This window comes from Callospermophilus lateralis, chromosome 8 (genome assembly GCF_048772815.1).
Source record: "Callospermophilus lateralis isolate mCalLat2 chromosome 8, mCalLat2.hap1, whole genome shotgun sequence".
Lineage (NCBI taxonomy): Eukaryota > Metazoa > Chordata > Mammalia > Rodentia > Sciuridae > Callospermophilus > Callospermophilus lateralis.
Window position 1 is genome coordinate 133,173,664 of NC_135312.1, and position 22,026 is coordinate 133,195,689.

The window sequence follows — 22,026 nt, forward strand, 5'->3', positions numbered from 1 at the left end:
AAACAGAGAAAAAACCTTGCTATTCGTGGAACTCTATTAATAAAGAAAGAAGCCCAAAACTAGGAAAAAATACTTGTAAAATATACATATTAAAAAAAAAACTTGTATCCAGAATAAAGAACTCTTACAATTACTTTTAAAAATATTTTGATAAAAATGATTTTGAACATACTGATTTGAACAAACACTTCAACACGTAAGGTTTACCGATGACCATAAAAGATGATCAACAACATCAGTCAGTAGGGAAACACAAATTAGCTGTAATGAGAGACTACAACATGTTTATTATTTTAAAAATGATCCCTGGCACAGTGGTGCATGACTATAATTGAGACTGAGGCAAGAGAATGGCAAATTCAACCTCAGCAACTTAGCAAAACCCTGTCTCAAGAAATGGAAAGGGCTGAGGATGTAACTCAGGGTAAAGTGCTCCTTGGTTCAATCCCCAGGACCCAAAATAACACCTGACAATATCAAGGGCTGATGAAGCTGTGGAATAAGGAGTTTCAATACCTAATGGTGGAAATGCAGAATAATAAAGCCACTTCAGAATACAGACTGTCAGCGCCACTTCAGGACAAGCACGCTTATTGCACATTCCAGCAGTCACAACAGCCACCCCACAGACACAGAAACACTCACACAGAGATCTTCAGACTTCACTCACAAGCTCCCACACTGAAGACCGCCCTCAAAGTCCAGCAAGGATGTGGACAAACGGTGGAACACCCCACTGTGGAGCACCAGTCAGCAAAACCAAAGAGCACACTAGTGACACTCAGCAACCAGGATGAGTCAAGTCAAGGAATCACAAACTGTCGGCAATATGCTAATTCTATGTGCTAACTCTAGAAAACCAAAACTACAGGAACAAAGGGAGGTCAATGGTTGCCTGGGTTGTGAAGGGACAGGATTAGCTACATTGGTCAATTTCAATGCCATATTTCTAAAAAAACAGGAAAAAACAAAAATGTTGAAAGCATTTCTAGAAACAAGACAGATAAGAGGAAAGCATTCTGGCCAAACTTCAAATGCTGTTTTAAATTAGCCTGTCTATTGCATATGAAAAATTCTCAGTATTTTATTAAATGGGAATACACAGTACTTTACATCATCCTGAAGATTAAAAGGACCAAAGTTAAAGGTTCAAGTTTGAAAGACTGGGTCTGAAACAGGTGGCAACAGCATTAGCAAGTCTTTGAGGGGTTCCCAGTGTCAGACATCTATTTAGGTTTTGTAAAATGAAAAAGTAACGAAATGCTGTCCAGAGCTTTAGCCAACTACAAACTCTTGAGCTTATTTCATTTCATTTATTTATTTTGAGACAGAGGTCTCACTCTGTTGCTCAGGATGATCTCCACCTCCAAGGCTCAAGGGATCCTCAGAGCAGCTGGAACAACAGATGGGAAAGACCACACCTGGCTTACTATTTTTTTTTTTAAACTAAACTTTAATACTTTATTTTTAGAGCAAGTGCAGGTTCATAGGAATACTGAATGAAAAGTACTGATTATTTTGAATGAATAATTACCTCTAAAATGAGATTAAGGTTTGTGGTGAGAGCCTGAACGCGGTGAAATCCAGCAATCAGGGAAATAGGCAGGAAACCTTGCTCATCCATCTTTCTCCGAAGAAAGAAGTCACGTTCCAAGTTTTCTATACTGAAGTAATATTCACTGAAAAGAGAAACAAACATATATTTTATCCATTTATTCAACAGAACAAAAAATATCCATCATCATCATCAACTGCTATCATCATCATCATAAATATCATCATCAACTGCTATCATCAAAAATATCATCATCATCAACTGCTATCAGGATATTTTAATTTGATTAATACTATATTACAACTAAGATATGTCATAGATGGTCTAATACAATAGGGCAAATATAAAACGATAATCACAAACTTTAAATACTGATTATTTTCCATAAAACCAGCACTAACTTCTATTCAGATCAGCTTTACCTAAGCACAAAGAACGAAAAGCTCATTTTACTTTAAAATGTTTAATAATTAGCCAGGTGCAGTGGCACACTGTAATCCCAGCTACTTGGGTGGCTAAGGCAGGAAGATCCCAAGTCCAAGGTCAGCCGGTCAGCCGGTCAGCCTTGGCAACATGGCAAGACCCTGTCTCAAAACAACATAAAGAAAAAAATGGCTGGGTGTCTCTCAGTAGTGAGGTGCGCACCTCACGTGTACAAGGCCCAGGGTTCAATTCCCAGTGGGGGGAAAAAAATCAATAATTGAGTATTAATGAGTAAATTCTGTGAAAATTTCACTATCAAAGTCACCTCTATTTCACTAAAACATAACAAAGCTAAACATATGTTAACATACTGTATCCCAGCTTTTCCTTAATCAGTAAGAATCATATTCATTTTTTATATTTTTAATTGTAGTTGTAAGGTGGACACATACTTTTATTTATCTATTTATTTATTTATTTATTTTATGTGGTGCTGAGGATGGAACCCAGTGCCTCACATGTGCTAGGCAAATGCTCTACCACTGAGCCACAATCCCAGCCCCAAAAATCGTATTATTGGATTGGAAGGGTCCTTTGTTGAATTCACAATCAAATGTACAGAAGTTTTGTTTTCTATATTGACAAAATATTGACATCATGTAGTACTTTTGAACCCTAGTAATCATTCAGTGCATAGAAAAAATTTACTGAACACACAAGCACATGTGTACACACATTAATTATTACATATGTGAATAAAGATCCAAATTCTCCTCCACCCCCTTCTTTTTCCCGCATGTGTTTCTAGAGACTGAACTCAGAGCCTCCCACATGCCAAGTGGGCTCTCTACAACTGAGCCTCCTCCCGCCAGTCCTCCTCCTCTCTTTCCAGACACAGCTGTAAGACACTGAGAGTGAAGAGGGAGCAGGGCGCGGTGGCACAGCCCGCAATCCCATCTACCTTAGAGGTGAAGGAAGACGATGCCAAGTCAAATCAGCCTAGGCAATTAAGCAAAACCCCAACTCAAAATAAAGTCTGGGGATGCAGTGCAGTGGGACAGCACTGGCCTAGCACGCCAGAGGCTCTGGGTCTGATACCCACCATGGTCAAAGGGAAAAGAAAGCAAAGAATATAACTAACCACAATCATCAATGACACCATCAAGTATGTGGAGAAAAAAATGCAGACAAGGCTTAGATACCTTTTCTTCTTCACAAAACTACAGGCCCACTTAAACTTGCCCCAAAGAGAAATGTGAAGATGAACTTCCAATATGATCAATAACTACAAATCTGACACACAAAGTTGACCTTCAGAATACATTTAATAATAATAGCTTTTGAGAAATACATGTTTAAGTAGCCTTCATATAGAAAAATGAGAATTAAGATTCTGGCCCAGCACAGTAGCATAAGCCTATAATTCCAGTGACTTGAGAATATTAGGGAGAAGGATCCAAAGTTCACAAAGCCAGCCTCAGCAACCTAACAGGACCCTCAGCAACTCAGCAAGACCCTGTCTCAAAACAAAGAGGACTGGGGATATACCTCAGTGGTATAATAGTGGCTCAGGTTCAATCCCAAGTACAAAAAAAATGTGTGGGGGGCGGGGGAGAGGGGAAAAAGAGAGAGAGAGAATATATATATATATATATATATATATATATATATATATAGTTCTAAATAGAGCAAGACAATAACCAGAAGAAAATGTACACAATACTCCATGACATCAGTGATAATCTGTCCTCTCCAGGATTACGGTTTATTAATCCTATACTGTTTCCAAATCATGGGAAATCTTCAAAGGAGGGTGGCAAATTACAAGGAAGCACACCAGTTTATATTTTGGGGGGTAAAACTCAGTGACTAAATAACTTTGAACTATGTAGGCCAAATTCTAACTTTGAAAGAAACCCTATCAAAGTGCAAAACTCTCACAGACATTAGTGAAATACAACTAACACCTCAGTAACATTAGCAAATTGCCAGGCATGGTGGCTCACACCTGTAATCCCAGCAGCTTGGGAGACCAAGACAGGAGGATCTTGATTTCAAAGCCAGCCTCAACAACCACAAGGCACTAAGCAACTCAGTGAGACCCTGTCTCTAAATAAAACACAAAACAGGGCTAGGGATGTGGCTCAGTGGTGGAGTGCCCGAGTTCAGTCCCAAGTACAAAAAAAAAAAAAAAAAAAAAATAGTAACACTAGCCAATCATTTATTCTTTTTTTTTTTTTAAAGAGAGAGTGAGAGAGGAGAGAGAGAAAATTTTTTTAAAATATTTATTTATTTTTTTTAGTTATCGGTGGATACAACATCTTTGTTTGTATGTGGTGCTGAGGATCGAACCAGGGCTGCATGCATGCCAGGCGAGCGCGCTACCACTTGAGCCACATCCCCAGCCCATTTGTTCTTAAAGACTGAAGAAATGAACATTCTCATTTTGTTATGCCTCAAAAGCCCTATTTGCTCACAGTGTCTGGTAGGCATGTAGTACATGTGGTGAAATTCTAAAATTGTGGACATTAAAACAGACATTTGACAGTCACCGGTTACAACTGTTTTTTAGACTCAAACTTTCCAAGTCAGTAACAAGCTTCCCTTCAAATATAATACTTTTGAAGACTACAATATCTAAATACATTCTTAAATCAGTTATCTGCAGTATTTTAAAACATTTTAGTAGACTGCAAACATACTAACCTCTAAATCTGAATGCTGCACGAGATTTTTCCCAAGAAACAATGAAAATATTAATATCTAAACATTCTGACATCAAAATAAATATAATTTTCACTTAAAATGATATAAAAAAGCTGCTAGAGACTGAATAGTTAAGACTTTTTCTTACAAGTATACTAAATATCAGGCAGGCACAGTGGCACTTGCCTATAATTCCAGCTACTAAGGGAGGCTGAGAAAGAAGAAGTTCCAAGCTAAAGGACAGCAACTTAGCAATACACCGTCTCAATATAAAATGAAGAGCTGAGAAAACAGCACTTCGGTTGCAGAGCACTTGTCTCATGAGTCAGCTCCTGGGTCCTATCCCAGTCCAGTAAAATACATTTAATATCATTCTCCTACAAGTGTCAGGTAGACTTATACATGACATCTCAAATCAAAACAAAACAAAAAAAAACCCCACCACATCTAACCCCCATCAGCCTCTGCACATACTATATTAGACACCTCAATGACACGAAGTCACAGGATGAGTCCTCAAAGCTGGACCTACAAATCAAAGAATGCTAACAGGACAAGCCACCCTAAACCTGGTGCTTCACTAATATGCACCCAAAGCCCTGGTGCTGAAACCACCAACCAAAAAGGGGGTCAGGACTAACGCCACGTCGGACGTTTCGCTGGGTGTCCTATCTGAGAAGCTCTGCATTCTACAATGCATGACCAACTGCCAACGCTGAAGTGGCTCTGCTCCTCCCTCATGTGTATCAGCACACTGGAGGCCGAGGGTCCTGACACAGAGCTGCAAGTCCAGTGTCAGGTCTCACAAGGGACCTGGCAGCAAGAGTTACAAAAAGGACAGGAATAATGGTACAAAGTTGATAGCCACAGGCCAGGAACTTTCTGCCCAGTGTTTGGCCCTTTTCTTCAGTGTTTGCGTCAACTGTAACAAAAGAAGCAAGAACAAAATAAACATGTTGCTCCACGTTGTAAGCCAACCCAATCCACCATGAAGGCGTCCTGGGAGGGGCCAGCAAATGCTGACATCATCACTTTCTAGTAATAAAGCAGGGTTCATTTTCTTTCTTAAATAAAAATAGGTGTTTTTTAAAAGCTTGTGCCCTTTCAAAAATAGCCGCTCTTACTTCACCTTGTCAGGATAAAAAAGCATTTAAGTTGGTTAATGCAAATCACATGGGAAGGTTTTCTCCTTGCCACTACACAAACACACTATATAAATATGCAGAATACCCTATACAATGGTAATATGCAGAGGGTTTTTTTCTTAACAAGAGAACCAATATTCTTCTGACTTCAAATTAAGCACTCAGGAAGCAACTACTGTGAGCAAGACATGACCTTGCAGAATAGAAGCAATAGTCCCCTTTAGTAAGTGTCACAAAGAAAAAACTTCGAAGGTTAAAAAAAAAAAAAAAAAAAAAAAAAACAACTCAGAATTTAGAAGTCAACTGCTAAGGATATCAAAAGATAAGAAATCAAAAGATATCTGCCACTATATTTTTGTCACTTGTAAATTTTAATGTGAAAATATTTGCAAATAATAATCCAAATTTCATCCAAGTTTCACCTATTTCATTTCAAATAATATATAGAAGAAAGCTTTACATTTATATATATAGTCATATTATGCAATGACATTTTAACTTTAAGCAGAGAAATATCTAATCATAGAATGCAGGCAACACATGAAAATGATCGAAATGTGACTTTTTAAAAAACACTTAACCTATTTTACTAATATTTCCTAGAAAAATATACTAAGTTAACATTCTTCAACTTTTACTAATAAATAGGTTAGAAAATGTTTAACATTCATTATCAATAATATTAAAGTTTGTTATTGCAACAGACTTTACTATCTGCCTAAATCACACATCAACTTACATTTGACGCTTAATATACTCTTTAAGCAATGCTTCTTCCACAGGATACACCTGTACACCCGTACCGTCGTCATAGTAATACATCATACTGGTGTTAATTTCTGTTTGAAATGGCTGATCCGTCCTTTCACCATGTTCTCGGTAACCATATGAATAATCAAAGTTTACTTGATGGAAAGAAAGAAAAAGAAATGTAATCATAAATTTTAAAAATAAAAAAGGGGAAGAATTCGTTAATAAAAATCCAGCTGGGTGTGATGGTTCTGCCTACAATCCCAGTGGTTCTGAAGGCTGAGGCAGGAAAATTGCAAGTTCAAAGCCAGCATCAGCAACTCAGTGAAGACCTAAGCAATTAAGGAGATCATCTTAAAATAAAATATAAAATGGGAAGTGGCTTAGTGGTTAAGCACCCCTGGGTTCAACCTCTGATACAAAAAAAAAAAAAAAAAGCAAAATGATATATTGAGCCAATAACAAACATAAAACCTTGATGGGAACAGTGGTACATGCCTATAATCCCCAGCCACTCAAGAGGCTGAGGCTGGAGAGTCACAAATTCTGAGCAACTTAGGGAGACCCTGTCTCAAAATAAAAAATAAAATAGACTGGGGATGTGGCTCTGAGGTAAACTACCCCCGAGTTTAATGCATTTTTATTATCAGACCAAAAAAAAGTAACACAAAAAGATAATTTGAAAAACAGAAGGCTTGGGCTGGGGATGTGGCTCAAGCGGTAGCGCGTTTGCCTGGCATGCGTGCGCCCTGGGTTCGATCCTCAGCACCACATACAAAGATGTTTTGTCCACCGAAAACTAAAAAAATAGATACTGAAAAATTCTCTCTCTCTCTCTCTCCCCCTCTTAAAAAAAAACAGAAGGCTTGCTCTTTTATTTTACTCCAAGCTCATCAAATTTAACAAAACAAAAATCATGACATACCTCGAGGGTTTCCTCTGCCTCGGCCTCTTCCCCGTCCACGTCCTCTTCCTCGACCTCTGAAGGAACCTCGGATATTACCCCCCTCACTCCTCACACTGGACACTTCATCCTGATCATCTCTTTTTTCTCTGTCTCGCCTCCAACCTTTAAAAATGAAATTTTTAACATTTTAATTTGCTGTAAAAAACACGTTTATATTTATGAAAACACAGTAATCACTTTCACCCACTGGGTAACTAGATGACAGTAGCCAGGCAGTCTTCAGAAAGATACACATTTAAAGAGATTCAATAAGAATCTGTCAAAAAATCTCTGGTTCCACCTGTAATTCCAGCAACTTGGAAGGTTCAGGAAGGAGTACTGCAAATTTGAAGCCAATCTCTGCAAATGAGCAAGAACTTGTCTCAAAATTTTAGAAAGAGCTGGAGATATAGCTCAGTGGTAAAGTGCCCCTGGGTGTGGGTTCAATCCTCAAAACAAAAAAACATATGTGTCTGGTGCCAGACACCAGTGATCACAGTGGCTTGGGAGGCTGAGGCAAGAGGCTTACAAGTTCAAGGCTAGCCTTAGCAACTGCTGTCTCAAAAACAAAAAGGGCAGGGGTAAAGAGCCCCAGGGTTCAATACCCAGTACCAAAACAACAGCAAAATACAAATGTCCAGAAACAGTAAAACACATTTTATAAGAATAGTGAAACGCCCTTAAGCAGAGGGAAAGAAAACAGATGAATTATAGCAACACAACTAATAAGCATGAACACATCAGGAGTAAAAAAATTACTGCCAAAGAACGTGTCAGGATAGTCATACTGCACAGCGATTTCTTCTTCTCCCCCCACCCCCGCCATGTTTAATTCCTTTACACGCCCCGCACCCCCACCAATTGCAAGGCAATTTCAAAAGTTTTAACATTCCATCTCATTTTTTTCTGAGATGGGAGAGTGTTGAATAAAACTGCAAAGCCCACATAGGAAGGTTTTTTTGTTTGTTTGATTTTGGTTTTTTGGTATTGGGTACTGAACTTTACCACTGAGCTATCAGGGTCTAAGAAGCCCAGGATGAACTTGAACTTGCAATCCTGCCTTGACCTCCTGAGTCACTGGGATTACATGTTATGTCCCTGCTAACATGTCTCTTAAACAGAATGCTAAGTTTCCAGTGTTCATTGTATAAGAATATAATATATAACTCTTTGTAACTTTATACATACATTTTCTTACATAATCAATATTTAACAATAAAATCTTAGTTTTATTAAAAGTGTCCTTTAATATCAGAATAGCAAAATCTTAAATGAGATTTTAAACATTTTTTAAAGTAATATTTTGTGAACAAATGAGAAATAAAATCTAACTGCTGACTAGATTTTATATGGTACTAAGAAAGTAGTGTTCCTTTTCTTACAGAGTGCTTTCTCTTTGATGTCACTGAGGAAGTATGGTATCTTGCACATGATTTAGCAGATGAAGGAATTAAGCACAGCAAAACCCAGCAAACCTACTAGAACGAGACTGGCTTGCAAGTATTCATTGTGTAATCCTATCTGTGTCCACCCCCCCACACACCAGTAATGGTGATTGAACCAGGGGTGCTCTATCACTGAGCTTCATTTCTTTTTATTTTAAGAGAGGGTCTTGCTAACTTTTCAAGTCTGGCCTTAAACTTTTGATCCTCTTGCTTCAGCCTCCCAAGTCTCTAGGTTTGCGCACATGTGCCATCGAGCCTGGCTCCTTTCAATTGTTTTTTGTTTGTTTGTTTGTTTAAAGTTCTTCTAATATAATTCTTTCGTTTTCCTTTTTCTTTTTTTTTTTTTTTTTTTTTTACAGTGCTGGGAATTGAACCCAAGATTCCGTGCATGCTAGTCAAGTGCTTTACCAAGAAGCTACATCCCAGTTTTATTATTTTATTATTGTCTTTGAGAAAGGTCTAAATTTACCAGGCTGCCTGCTAACTTCTGAGCCTCCTGCCTCAGCCTCCCCAGTCACTGGGATTATGCACATGGAGTGGCTGCAGAATGATCTTTAATGAAATAAAACCATGAAGTGCAAGCCTGAGGGGCCACCTTTTTTTCCCTTCTTTTTTTAGGGGGAGGGGTATGGGGATTGAATTCAGGGGCACTCACCTGAGCCACATCCCCAGCCCTATTTTGTATTTTATTTAGAGAGAGGGTTTCACTGAGTTGCTTAGCACCTCTCTTTTTGCTGAGGCTGGCTTTGAATCTGCAATCCTTCAGCCTCAGCCTCCTGAGCCACTGGGATTATAGGCATGTGCCACAGCGCCCATTCTTTTCTTTCTTCTTCTTCTTCTTTTTAAATAAGTATTTATTTGTTTTTAGTTATAGGTGGACTCGATACCTTTATTTTATTTATTTTTTTAATGTGGTGCTGAAGATCGAACCCAGTGCCTCACGCATGCTAGGCGAGCGCTCTGCCTCTAAGCTAAACCCCAGCCCCCCAGTGGCCCACTTTCTAACAGATAAATAAGGCTAATGACATCCCAATCAACTCAGTCTTCGTGGGACCAACAGTAAAGGACCTAGACATTTTATTCCTGATGTGATGCTTTAGAAAAAACTATCAAGTATTTCTACGAATAAAGGAATCAATCAATCCTTAGCTCTTATTACCTGGTGTATACTTAAAAGAATCAAAGAAGAACATACAAAAAAAAAATATATATATACCAAGACAAAGCAATCAACCCAAAGCAAAATATAGATAATTACACATAACAATATTCTAAGCCAGGCAGAGTGGTGCTCTTTAATTTCAGCCACTCAGATAGCTGAGGCAGGACGACCACAAGTTTAAAGCCAGCCTCAGCAACTCAGACCTCATTCACAAAATTCACAGATGTAGCTCGGTGGTAGAGCACTTGCCTATCATGTACGAGGCTCTGGGTTCCATTCCAAATAACCATAAAAAACAATAACAAGCATTCCATGTGCTAATCTAAATGCTTAATGTCCTAAATGTCTAAAGGTTCAGTCTCAGTCACACCACTGGGAGGTCCTCAGGTCACTGAGGAGATGCCCCTGGAAGGGACTATGGAAGCCCAGCCTGCCTGTTTCCTGGCTGTAGGCATGACCACTCACTCTGACTGTGCTCCCCACTGACGTGCAGTCCTCCCCAGAGACTCCAACCAACGGGGCCACCAATCTTGGACTTGAACCTCCACAACTAGCCAAAATCAACCTCCTTACTTCAGAAGTAGCCTGAGCCAGGTATTTCACTATGGTGACGAAAGCCAGCTAATTTACTATAGAATTGAGTAATATACTCACTGGGATTTAAGTAACCAAATACGTCCACACATTTCACAAATGGACCTATTTCACAGTGTTCATAGCATCACTGATCATGGTAAGTGAAAAGTGCAGCAACTTGGGAGGCTGAGGCAGGAGGATTCAAAGTTCGAGGTTGGCTTCAACCACTTAGCAAGACTCTTACTCAAAATAAAAAGAAAAAGAAAAACTGGGGATATAGTTCAGTAGTAAAACACACTGAGTTCAATTCCCTGTACTGGAGTTGGCGGGGGGAGTAAAACAAGTCAATTACCTGTCAACAAATGAATACTACCTGGCAATGAAGAATAAAAGGAAGAGCTGGGGTTGTGGCAGTGGTCGAGTACTCGCCTAGCAGGCATGAGGCACTGGTTCGATCCTCAGTACCACATAAAAATGAAATAAAGCTATGTGTCTACCACCTACAACTAACAATAAATGGAGACGGGCACAGTGGTGCCCACTTATAAGCCCAGCAGCTTGGGAAGCTGAGACAGGAGGACAGCAAGTTTGAGACCAGCCGCAGCAACTTAGTGAGACACTGTCTCAAAAAGAATATTAAGAAGGGCTAGTGGTATGGGGTTCAGTAGTAAAGAACTAGGGTCAAATACCCAGTCCCAAAAAACAAACCGTAAGAAACATTGGGAAAATCTACCTGTAAAAAGTCCCACTGTATAAGCATTAAGTTGCATTGTTGTTAACTGTGCTATGGTTATCCTGTGCTTATGAAATACACTGGGGATGCTGGGGTTAGAGGGCCACACTGTGAGCAATCTACTCTCAAAGGGACTGTGCTATAGACGGTTGAGCACCAACACCAAGCTCTCCAAAGTCCTCTTATCTAGACTGTGACTTACTTCGTGTGTCATTTCTCCTGTTATTATGGGATGACTTATTTGCTTCAGGTTGACACCGAGAGCTGTTCCGGGATCCAGGTCTCTCTTGACTCTCTGGTCTTACATCATCTAAGTGCAGTGGTACCCACTTGTGTTTATTAGCTTGAAGAAAATAAAATAAAATCATACAACAACAATGCATAATTTTCACTAAACATTTGCAAATCTGAAAGTACTGTGAATTTTATCTAAGCAAATGATTTAATTTGCCTTTAAAGGGATTATTTGTAGAGTACAAAACAACCTTCTTCCTTCTGACTTAGATCCTTGATAAACTTATTTTTGTGAATATTTCTAAAACTTAAGTTAAAAGCCAGTGATAGGGGCTGGGGTTGTAGCTCAGTGGTAGAGTGCTTGCCTAGCACGTGCAAGACCCTGGGTTCTATCCTCTGCACCACATAAAAATAAATAAAATAAAGGTATTGTGTCCAGCTACAACTAAAAAGTAAAATATTAAAAAAAAAAAGCCAGTGATAGAGTACTGTTGGAATTCTTTTGCTAAAAGCAAAATGGGTACTTTTTAATTCTGATGAATAAGCTACTCAAAATTATACATACATATACTACTCCTGTCTAATACTGAAGTCCTAGGCTTGAAAATGCAGTTTATCTAATAAAAACACAATACACACTACCAAGCTAGGCTCTTGGTTCAAAACACTTAGTTGCAGATCTTTGTCTAAAATGCTTATTTATCCTGGATTACTACTAAAGAATGAGGTTTCTCAAAATGTAACTCTCTCTCTCTCTCTCTCTCTCTCTCTATATATATATATATATATATATTTTTTTTTTTTAAACAGCTCCTTTGCATCTTCCCAACTTAAGGAGAGAGATAAGCAAATTCAGTTTCCCTGATGACAGAGTGCCTAAGTTGTCATGTTCTATGACAGGAAATATTTTGTCCAATCTATAAATTTTTGACCAAAAGAAAGCAAAGAAAGCAAAGAAAAAAAAACTACCAAAGTAATTAAGCAAAAATAACTTAAGAATATTATTAAACAATTACTATACTGATTTCCTAAAATCCTGCAAACCAATGGATCAGATTAAGAGCATGGAATATGCTGAAATACCGTTTCTGTGCTAATTGTTAACAAAAAGGCATTGCTTTGTTGTGTTTATTGCTGGCTTATCATGATTCCTGCCCTGCGCAGGCCTCTCCAGGCATCTGCCTTCCCACTGTGGACCTCTGGACTGCCCTGATGCTGAATGCTCTTACCTGTCCACACCCTACCTGATAGAGAACAAGGACTTTGGGTGACTTAGTCCAACTTTTCCCCCATTCAGCAGGAAGCAGTCTGAGATGTCATTGCCCGTTTCCCATAGAACTGGAGTGTAGAAACTGACAGAGGGGAAATGGAACCAAGGCCCACTTCATGCTCTGAATACAGCCCTGGCTGCTCTGCCCCTGCAACTTATTTTTAAAATGGACACGTTTCTTTCTCTTCCTCTCTCCCTGCTCCTCCCTAATCCCTCCCCATCCCCAATCTCAGGGGAAACAGGATTATCTTTTCTTCCTCATCCTAGGCAGATTTACCTGTTCCCGAGTACACCCACCATGAAGTAATCCAGGCTTTGGTGGCACCAGAAGATTTCAGAAATGACTGTCCCAAATTCACAACTGAATTATAACTCCAACAGACAACATTTGGAATGTAGTCTTTGAGTCATCTCTTTAAAAGTCCCCTGGGGCTGGGGCAGTAGCTCAGTGGCAGAGCACTTGCCTCACACTGTGTGAAGCACTAGGTTCAATCCTCATAAAAATAAATAAATCCATATAAAAATAAATAAAATTTTTAAAAACATATATATAAAAAGCCCCCTGTTCCTGCTGATAGGCAGAATCACAGCCTTTGGGATAGGCATCCCTTCTGTTTCTCCTTTGCTAGCAAAGCAATAAACTTTCCTTTTCCTTTTTCTCAAAAAAGATAACAGAATATGAAAATATTAAAAAAAGGAAAGAAAGAAAACACTTATTCTATGACATTTCCAGGCAAAACAAGCCCTTCTTTGAAAGTCAAAAATGTGTGGCACACTTATAATCCCAGCAGCTCAGGATGCTGAGACAGGAGGATCCTGAATTCAAAGCTAGCCTCACCAACCTTGGGGCGCTAAGGAACTCAGTGAGACCCTGCCTCTAAATAAATTCAAAATAGGCCTGGGATGTGGCTCAGTGGTCAAGTGCCCCGAGTTCAATCCCTGGTACCCGCTCCCTGCAAACAAAACAAAACAAAACAAAAACACTACTGTGTATCCAGGAATCAGAAAAAAGAAGTAATAATGTGGGTTAAGAAACTGGAAAGAAATTGGGGACAGATTTTCTAACAACCACTTGATGATTGGATTCTACCTATTTATTTTTTTTTTAGCAATCAACATTTGCTCATTGTATCAAGGGAACTAACGTTTATCTTTCTTTCCTTGCATTACTGAGAATTAAACTCAGGGTGCTTTACCACCGAGCTACATCCTTAACCCTTCTTATTATTTTTTTTTTTAATATTTATTTAGTTGTAGATGAACACACAGTATCTTTATTTATTTTATGTGGTGTTGAGGATTGAACCCAGTGCCTCACACATGCGAAGCAAGCACTTTACCACTGAGCTATAGCCTCAGCTACCCTTTTTGTTTTTGACACAGTCTTGCTAAACTACCCAGGCTGGCCTCAAATTTATGATTCTGCTTCCTCAGCCTCCCAAATTACAGTCATGTGCCACCATACCCAGCCCTAAAAATTTAATGTTCATTTAAAAGACAAAACTGTTCAAGTGCACAGTTGTTTGCCCCCGTCCTGTGCTAATATTGCCTCTGTAAAAGTAAATGTTTCAGTGATTTCCCATGCACTGAAAATGAAACCCTAATTCTAAGTCCCTAAGACCCTGTACACTGTGGATCTTGCCTGTCTCCCAGCCCATCTCCTGCTACTCTCCCTATGCCCAGAACACCAAAAGAATGTATGCTTTTATAAATCAGATAAATCATCCCTAAATGTGACTAGTTCAGAAGAGAAAATGGAAAGGAATATAAAGACAGTAATTTTTTTTCCTTCAAGGTATAAGTTTTTTAATTTCATTTTTTAGTTGTAGTTGGACAAAATACCTTTATTTTATTTCCTTTTTTTTTTTTTTTTTTTTAATGTGGTGCCGAGATCGAACCCAGGGTATCACAAGTGCTAGGCGAGCGCTCTACCCCTAAGCCAATGTGCCAGCCCCTCAAGGTGTAACTTATACAGGGATATGTACCCAAGGGAAAAAACTGACTAAAGTTGTTCTCATTTTTCTCTTAAAATAATGAAGCATTTCATTTCCTCAGAACTCCCTAAAAAACAGGAAGCAGTTCCAATACAGATTTAAACAACAATATTTAAAACTTTAAGAATATATCTGGAGTGGAACTTCATTCCATTTTCTTGCACAGAACACAAAAAATGCAAAACAGGAAAGCCTAATAGTCCTGAAATGTTACAAAAGTAAACCAGACAGTTTATCCTTAACAATTTCACAACCCCTCTAATAGAGGTCAGAGGCTGAACACAACCCTCATTACCCCCACTTCCTCCCAGAATCGGAAGTCAGATGAGGTGGACACAGACTGACCTCTCTTCCGCTGACCGCTCGACTGGGCCTCGTCCTCACTCACATTTTCAATAGGACAGTCTAATTTTGTTTCCCGGTTTTCCTTGCTCTCACTGTTACTCCTCTTCTCAACCTTCTCTTCTTTTTCTTTTCTAATTTGCGGCTTCTTATTTCCTTGGCTGATGACACTCTGAGACTGCAAAAAGGTTTTCTGAGTGGAACAATTTTCATAAACATTTTCACTATTGTTTCAAAAAACACGTGGTAGTACACCTAGACATTACAAACACTTATCAAAATTTTAAAAGCAGACTTCTCAAAGGCAATGTTAATTTTTAAAACAAACAAAAGGAAACAAAAAAGATATTAATTTGGAGAAAGGTCTAGCTGCAGACTAGGAAAAAATACCTGCTAAATTTTGAGAAAGGACTTATGTGTAAAACATAATGTACTCTCCAAATTCAGTGCTAAGAAAGCCATTTTTAAAAACAAATGACAAAACTGATCAGATACTTCAAAAAGACATAGATGGCAAATACATATGAAAATATACTTACTCAACATTCTTCAGAGAAACACAAAAATACAATGCAATACACTTATATAATGGCAACATTTTTTTTTCTAGTACTAAGGATTGAACCTCAACAGTGCTATAACCACTGAAGTATATCCCCAGTCCTTTTTTGAAAAATTTTTAATTTTGAAATAGGGTCTTACTAAGTTGCTGACACCAGCCTTGAATTTGCTATCTTCCTGCCTAAGCCTCCCAAGTTGCTAGGATTAGAGACATGTGCCACTGCACCTTGCATGGCTAATTTTTAAAAACTGACCATATTAAAAGTTACTAAGGATGTGAAGTAACTGAAATTCTCATAAACTGTTGGTAGAAGTATAAGGTTTGGCAGTTCCTTAAAAAGCTCAACAAATAGCTACCATAAGATCCAGCCATTCTACTGTTAGATATTCACCCAAGAAAAAGGAAAGCATATATCCATGAAGTTTTGTACAGAAAGGATTAGGTAGTGGTTTGATTTGTAATGACCCAACCTGAAACAGCCCAAAGTGAACCAACAATCGTGCCACAGCCATACAGGAGCACGCACCACTAACAAAGATGGACACAGGAATGGAACTCAGTGATCATGCTGAGGGGAAACCAGGGAAAAAAGCCTACTGTGCGAGTTCACACACACAGAAAGACAAATTAACTCAGTGACAGTGCATCAGCAACTGCTAGGACAGCAGGGATGAAGGGGACAGGAAGAATTACAAAAAAGTGTGAGGAAAGCTTTGTGGACAGCCCAGTATATCATCTTTACTGTGGTGAGGGGTTCACAGATGTGACACAGGTCGAAACTTAACCCATTATATGCTTTTTGTGTGTGCAGTTTACTCTATGTCATTTATAACTCAATCAAGCTATTTAGATCAAGCTATCCACAGTTACACACCAGTAATACTGCACACCGAATTACAAATGCCAAAGGGTATATAATGTCAACCGAAAACACACAACCAGATACAAGGCATCTCTTGAAAAGCTCCTTGACCGGATACTTCAGAGCCATCTTTCAGAGATCCTTTTAGAGTTAAATTAAAAATTCATTCATTATATACTTGGGGGGTGTTTGGGATAGCAGGGATTGAACACAGGGACACTCTACCACTGAGTAACAAACATCGTGATCCCTTTTCTATTTTGAGAGAGGGTCTCAATAAGTTGGTAAGGCTTGCCTCAGACGTGTGATTCTCCTGCTTCAACTCTTGGGGTTGCTGGGATTACAGGTGTACCATGGCACAAGGCTAATGCATACTTCTTAGTATGATTTATGCACATATATACATGCATGTGGGTATATACTTAAAACACTGTATACAAAACACATGTCTAGCACAAAATTTGAAACATAAAATACTCTTCAGTTTGACACTAAAAATTAATTTCAGCTGGGCACAGTGGCACACACCTGTAATCCCAGCTACAAAGGAGAATGACGAAGGAGGATCCCAAGTTTTCAGTAACAGACCTTATCTCAAAATAAAAAGTGTTGGGGATATAGCTCAGTGGAAGAGAACTTGCCTAGCCGACATGAAGTCCTGATTTCAATTTCCAGTATTAAAAAAATAATAATTTTTAGTATGTGTTTATTATTACAGAAAAAAAACAAGTAAAGCTTACCAAGGGTAAACTTAAGCCACAAAGTGCAGCATCCAAGGATGACTGCAAATTAAATGAACAAAAAAGCCTTCTCACTGATCATCAAGTCTTTACATCTGTCCCTCACAGCAGTGATTCTTTGGATTCTGAGTAAAACAAATTCTACATGTTGAAAATACGTGAATTTTATTTATTTAGTTTTAAAAGCCTTAAAATAATACTTACTCCAGTGCTCACTAACTCTCCTGGTGTTGGCCAGTTTGCCATATCGCTGAAATCACTGGCCTAAAAAGTAACAAATACGTGTTATACCTGCAAATTCATTTAGGATATTTAAATAGGAAAAAAAAATTGCTAAAAGTGATAGCAATTTCAAAAATTGCCCATATTTTATTATTTGCAGATATCTGCCCAGTGAATTAGAGTTTCTAAAAACAGAACACTTTGAAACAAAAATGATTTGGTCTTAGATCAAACTTTGAGCACTACTTTATGACATTAATTAAATTGAAATACATGTGATAACATAAGCATATGGTGATTTGTATCAAAGATACAATTCTTTAGAATACTATCTTTAAACTAACATTAATGAAACAATTAGAAAAAAATTTAATTAAGAATTCCTAACAACAATGTTCACAATCAAGGTGGTTAAGAACTATCCCTATGAAGACATACCTTATTGGGTTTCCTTGTCTTGAGTTTTCCTGCTTTTATAATTTTGGGGGAACTGAGCTCTAAAGAAAATACAAAGAGTTGTTTTTATAACTATTTAACAAAATAACTACTATACCAATTTCAGTAAGCTGGTGTACCCACAACTCCCAACAAAATTCATAGTTCTAAAACTTAATTTCCTAGTAGGAAATCAGCTATCTTTAGTACACAGACGCAAGCTGATCTTACATGTCAAGAAGCAGAAAGTAGTACCACTTACTTATAATGAACTGACAGACCAATTCTTTGGTTAACAGCACACAGAAAACTGGAAACATGACACTTTTAATACAGTAAGTTTCAACTCAACTCCTGATAGACTATCATTGGGCTGGGTAGGTGGCGCACTCCTGAAATCCAAGACGAATAAGAGACTGACACAGGAGGATTGCCAAGTTCATGGCCAGCCTCCCCAACTTAACAAAGCCCCATATCAAATAAAGAAGGACTGGGAATGTGCAGGTCAGTGGTGAAGGACCTCTGGGTTCAATCCCCAGTACCAAACAAACAAAAAGGCAGCTTCACACTGTCTTTCAGTTTGGCTCATCACCTAGCAAGATGACCAGAGAGGGCACAGCCATCTAGCTAAATATGATACAAGTAAATGTTAAAAACAAAAATGAGCATGGGACCTGCATCTACCAATAACACATTATTCCAACAAAACAACATCCCATAAGTCACAGCAATGGCCAATTTAGAGAATAAAGCAATCTTTGAGTTCAAAATATATAAACAGTCAGGCATGGAGGCTGAGGATAGCTAGTTCAAAGATAGCCTCAGCAACTCAGCGAGGCCCTAAGCAACTCAGCAAGACCCTCTCTCTAAATAAAATACAAAAAAGGGTTGGGGATATGGCTCAGTGGTCGAGTGCCCCTGAGTTCAATCCCCAGTACCAAAAAAAAAAAAAAAAAAAATTCTTCCCATACTCGGACTTCAATCTCACATTCATATTCAAACAGATGAAACCCAAACAAACTTAAGCTACTAGTGACTCCAAATATATGTAAATCTACATAATAGGTGATCTACATATCTTTATTTTTCAAACACTGTTGGTGAGACATTATAAAACTGCAAAACTTTTTTCAACAATGGGAATTAAATCCAGGGGCACTCTACCACTTAGCCCTATCCCCAACCCTTTTTATTTTTTAATTTTCGAGCGGATTTTGCTAAATTGCTGAGGCTGGCCTCAAACTTGTGATCCTCCTGCATCAACCTCCAGAGTTGCTGAGATTACAGAGGTACACCATACCACACTAGGCTCCAGTACAACTTCTTTGAGCAATATGCCAATACCTTCAAAATATTATTTCTAAACCACAGAAATCTACAAGGAAATAATTCTAAATAGATAAAGGAAGCCAAAAATGGTTGCACATGCCTTTAATCTCAGAGGTTAGGGAGGCTAAGGAAGCAGGATTACAAATTGGAGGCTGGCCTCAGCAACTTGGTGAGACCCTGTCTAAAAATGAAAAGTAAAAAGAGGTGGGGATGTGTTTCAGTAGTTGAACACCCCTGGGTTCTAGTCCCAGGACCCACCCCCCAAACAAGATAAAGACAACTATTTTTAAGAGCCTGGATACTCAAGACAAAAACTTCAACAGAATGCATAATTTACTCACCTTTATTCTCATGATCATAATTCTTAGCAGTTTTAATAAGAAGTTGCATCAAGGACTGGGAATGTAGTGCAGTAGCAGAGCACTTCCCTAGCATGCACAAGGCCCTCAGTTCAGTCCCCAGTAAGGCAAAAACAAAAACAAAAAAAAAGGGGGGTGGGGTGGGGAGATGGCGGCAGTGGTGGTAAATGCATGCCTGCCCAAACACAAGAGGCTGAAGCAGAAGGCTCCAAAGTTCAAGGCCAGCCAGGGCAATGAGGGAAATCCTGTCTCAAAATAAAAAATAGCTCAAAGGTAAAGTGCATACCTAGCATGCACTGTGAGTTCTGTTCCACAAGAAAAAAGATTGATATAGTCTAAAGACATATATGGAGAACACTATCTGGTAATTGAATAGAAAGTTCTAAAAAGCTCTTCAGTAAAAAATATGAACTTTTTTGGTAAGGGGACATCAAAAGTCGTTTAATTTTTTTTGTAGTTATACATGGGCACAATATCTTTATTTTGATTATTTATTTTTATATGGTACTGAGGATCAAACCCAGGGTCTCACATGTGAGAGGCGAGTGCTCTACCGCTGAGCCACAACCCCAGCCCCCAAAGTTTTGGTTTTAATAAGAAAAAAAAATAATATATATATATATATATATATATATATATATATATATATATATATATATATATTAAGTGAGTCTGAATAACTCATTTAAAAGTACTTCACTAAGGTAATAACAATAAAGTTATTAGAGGTTCCAAGAAACAGATATCAGGAGAAAAGAGGGTTGATGGAAGTACAAAAAGGTTCAGAAAATAAGGCTGAAAAAGATTGACGAAACACCAATGCTTTTTTATGTTTTTGTGAAATTGTAGTAGTAGGCTAAATTTTAATATGCAAAATGCAACCATAGCAACAGGCAAATGATTAATAAATCCCATATTGTGATTTATTTACTTATTATTTGCAGTACCAGGGATTGAAAACAGGTCCTGGTGCATACTAGGCAAGAGCTCTGCCACTGAGCTAAACCCAGGTCTTTTTACATTTTGAAATGGGGCCTCTCTAAGTTGCCCAGGCTGACCTCAAACTTCACTTATCCTGCCTCAGCCTCCTATGTAGCAGGGATTACAGACACGCACCACCTTGCTGGGCCATATGTGATCTTAAAGGGTTTTAATAAAACTACTTTAATAGAGTTTGGGGTAAGGTTTTTACAGTCTGGTGACCTGGGGTGGGCCAGGCTTTGGCTGAAGACTGCTTTATCTGGCTGGATTGCTATAAACAGTCACGCTCCACCAGAACCATCCTAAAAGTGGAACAAAGTGTCTTCAAGGGCTGAGCATCAAGGATCTGCCTTACATCAGAATATTCTAAAGTACAGAGAAGTCATGATTCATGTCCTGAGATACTTCCCCTGTCAAAGTTTGTGGATGGAATTCCTTTACCTCATCAAGAGAGTGACACTATCTCCAGGTTTGCCCAGATAGACCCAGTTTAAGTCTGTTGTTACACCTAATTAATATCCTTCCCTTTCTCTTTCAAGAGTAAAGGGTTTCCACAGAATAATTATATAGGCATCTATGAACATATCACTAACTGAATACTCCTGAGCTTTCACCTCTGAAAGCTAAATCTCAGGCCCTATTTCATTATCCTTTTCTTTTTTTGAGATGGGGTTTCCCTTTGTTGCCCAGGCTAGTCTCAAACTTCTGGGATCGAGTGATGCTCCCACCTCAGCCTACTAAATAACTGGGATTACAGGCACACACCATCCTGCATGGATATTTTCCTTATCCTTCAAATTGAAAATTTGCTTAGGAAAACAGAAACTCAAGGAAGCCAGGTTGTAAAGATGGCACTCCGGTACCAAGAACTGGAGGAGCTGTCTCCATCCACTTCAGGACCCAGAAATAGTAATACTAGCACTAGAACCCAAATCTCTCAGAGCAGTGCACTCCTGTACCACCAGTCTCTTCTCTAATTAACCTAAGTCTTTCAACTTAAAAGAAGCTGTGGGAGAACAGTGCAAAGTTGGGAATAGAGAACGGTATTCCAGACCTGCAGAAAGGTGTTCTTGAGGACACAAATGGGAGAAGAGTTGGCCGTGGAGACCTGGGCAAAAATGAAATCCAGTATCACTTTTTTTTTTTGGGGGGGGGATGGTATTATGAATGGAACCCATAGGTGCCCTATCACTACGCTATACATCCCCAGTTCTTTGCTTTTTGAGACAAGGTCTTGCTAAGTTACCCAGGCTGG

General features: G+C 38.7%; 1 protein-coding gene across 11 annotated transcripts in view; it reads right to left on the reverse strand.

The window, feature by feature from the left end:
* The window catches only part of Larp1b (La ribonucleoprotein 1B), a 93,421-nt gene that overhangs the window by 68,781 nt on the left and 2,614 nt on the right, over positions 1-22,026 (reverse strand). For 8 of the 11 annotated variants that reach the window (XR_013092129.2, XM_076864271.2, XM_076864269.2 and 5 more), the window contains exons 2-8: positions 18,106-18,164; positions 17,650-17,709; positions 15,285-15,474; positions 11,644-11,784; positions 7,505-7,648; positions 6,569-6,734; positions 1,535-1,679 (exon numbers count right to left, since the gene is read on the reverse strand). Coding sequence is in view for 10 of the 11 variants with exons in the window: in XM_076864269.2 (XP_076720384.2) it covers positions 1,535-1,679; positions 6,569-6,734; positions 7,505-7,648; positions 11,644-11,784; positions 15,285-15,474; positions 17,650-17,709; positions 18,106-18,164 (905 nt within the window). In the remaining variant the exon portion in view is untranslated. The remainder of the gene's footprint in view (positions 1-1,534; positions 1,680-6,568; positions 6,735-7,504; positions 7,649-11,643; positions 11,785-15,284; positions 15,475-17,649; positions 17,710-18,105; positions 18,165-22,026) is intronic. The other 3 variants (XM_076864277.2, XM_076864268.2, XM_076864275.2) reach the window with 1 other exon arrangement.